The 1,772-nt window shown below is 31.0% G+C and overlaps 1 protein-coding gene across 2 annotated transcripts in view; it reads right to left on the reverse strand.

The window, feature by feature from the left end:
* LOC107447861 (uncharacterized) overlaps positions 1 to 1,499 on the reverse strand; it is a 24,848-nt gene extending 23,349 nt beyond the window's left edge. For both annotated transcript variants that reach the window (XR_011636114.1, XM_043046208.2), the window contains exon 1: positions 1,292 to 1,499. Coding sequence is in view for 1 of the 2 variants with exons in the window: in XM_043046208.2 (XP_042902142.1) it covers positions 1,292 to 1,427 (136 nt within the window). In the remaining variant the exon portion in view is untranslated. The remainder of the gene's footprint in view (positions 1 to 1,291) is intronic.
* Between the last annotated feature and the right edge of the window lie 273 nt (positions 1,500 to 1,772).

The raw sequence follows: 1,772 nt of genomic DNA on the forward strand, positions 1-1,772 counted from the left end.
ATTCATTGTTGAACGCAAATAATTTTTTATAAATTTTAATCTGGAGAAAGATCTTTCTCCTTCTGCATTTGATCCAAGAATCGACAAATATATTCTTAATGCAATGTGAACGTTAGGAAAAGTATTCACAAGTTTATCTTTAATTTGAGCCTTCAACATTTCTTGTGCAGATTTATGCTCATACAAATTTGAAAATAGTAAAAATTCATCTACAAAGTTTTCCTCTAAATCGGAAGAGTAAATTTTCACCAAAAATGGTATTATCGATATCAACTGCAATATCGGCAGTATGTCGGTATTGCAGATAAAGTTAGATAAACAAATTCGTAAATTAAAACCCATATTAATAAAAATGTAAAAAAAAAAATATGCAAGAAAATTTTAGCGGGGAAAGAGGGGAGGAATGGGGGGGGGCAAAAACGGCTATGCCTAGGGCCTACGAAAGGTATAATCCGGCTCTGTGCCTAGGGCCTACGAAAGGTATAATCCGGCCCTGACGGAACCCCTTTCAGAACAGATTTCTCTGCAACCATGTACATGTTTACCATAGGTAGGTTTCTTCATGTAAGACGTTCAAATTTTTTATGCACTTATGTAAGATGGACAAATACCTTGTAAAGGCAAAATCTTCTATGATGATGCACCAAAAATATAGATTTATGCTTTAAAAAATAGAAGATGTTAAAAATGTATTATGATTAAAGAAATGATTTATTTTCAAGAGTTTTTATGTTTTTAGAAATCTCACTTAACTTTTTTGAAATCTCACCCTGTTTCTGAGAAATTCTCACCTATTTTTTTTCTATGATGTAAAATTCACTGTAAAATTATCGAAATAGGAAATAATATAAAATTTACAACAAAAATTAAGAATATAAAAAAGGTCCTATAATTCAAAAATGGTACGAACGCAATTTTTTTTTATTATTAAAACTAAAATCTTTAGTAAATGAACATACATTTTGTGTTTACACTAAATATTTGGTCAAGATTCACAGTTGGTTGCTTCTGACGATTATTTTATGTTCTTATGGAAAAAAGTGAGATTCTTAAAATTCCATTAAAAAATAAAGGTAGAAATAATAGGAAAATCGAAGGTTTTATACGCAGTGAAACCTGGGACGTTCATTGCATCATACAAAAAGCACCTGATTCGTCACTTAGACCAAATATTTTAGTAATATATCGGTTCCCGCAAGTTCACCTTTAAAGATTTTATCACTGTCTAAGTTTATGATACATTAAAGATTATACATATTCCTTTTAAGTTCCATAATTTGTGCCCACATACTTTCAATTGACATGCCCTCTTTCAATACATTTAAAAGTTTTTCCAACAAAGTATCGTCAATGTCTTCTCGAAGCTTATTATCAATCAACAATGTTAGCACACGATTTAATGACTTGTAGAAATTATCTTGTTCCATTTTTATGGAACAATATAGGTTTAACAGGTATGATAAAATTCAATTTCTCTGTCAAATTTCGAGCGTGATATGACATCAGTTTAATTTAGTTTATTGTTGAGTCATATTGGCACTTATAGCTTTCATGGATTAAGAACTGAAACTAATGTGTATTCGAAGTTGCGAGAGAGAACCTGATTGGCGAGTTTCTCGCATGCAGGGATAATGATCTATGCGGAAGAAGAAGGATGGTTAAATAAATAATCCCAAGAAAGTTTCAAGAGCTCAAATATTAGCACATATTTTCAAGACTTGCCAGGCGCGAATATTCGAAAATTATTAAAGCCATTCTTACTGAATGCGATT

The sequence above is a fragment of the Parasteatoda tepidariorum genome, chromosome 2 (assembly GCF_043381705.1).
Source record: "Parasteatoda tepidariorum isolate YZ-2023 chromosome 2, CAS_Ptep_4.0, whole genome shotgun sequence".
Lineage (NCBI taxonomy): Eukaryota > Metazoa > Arthropoda > Arachnida > Araneae > Theridiidae > Parasteatoda > Parasteatoda tepidariorum.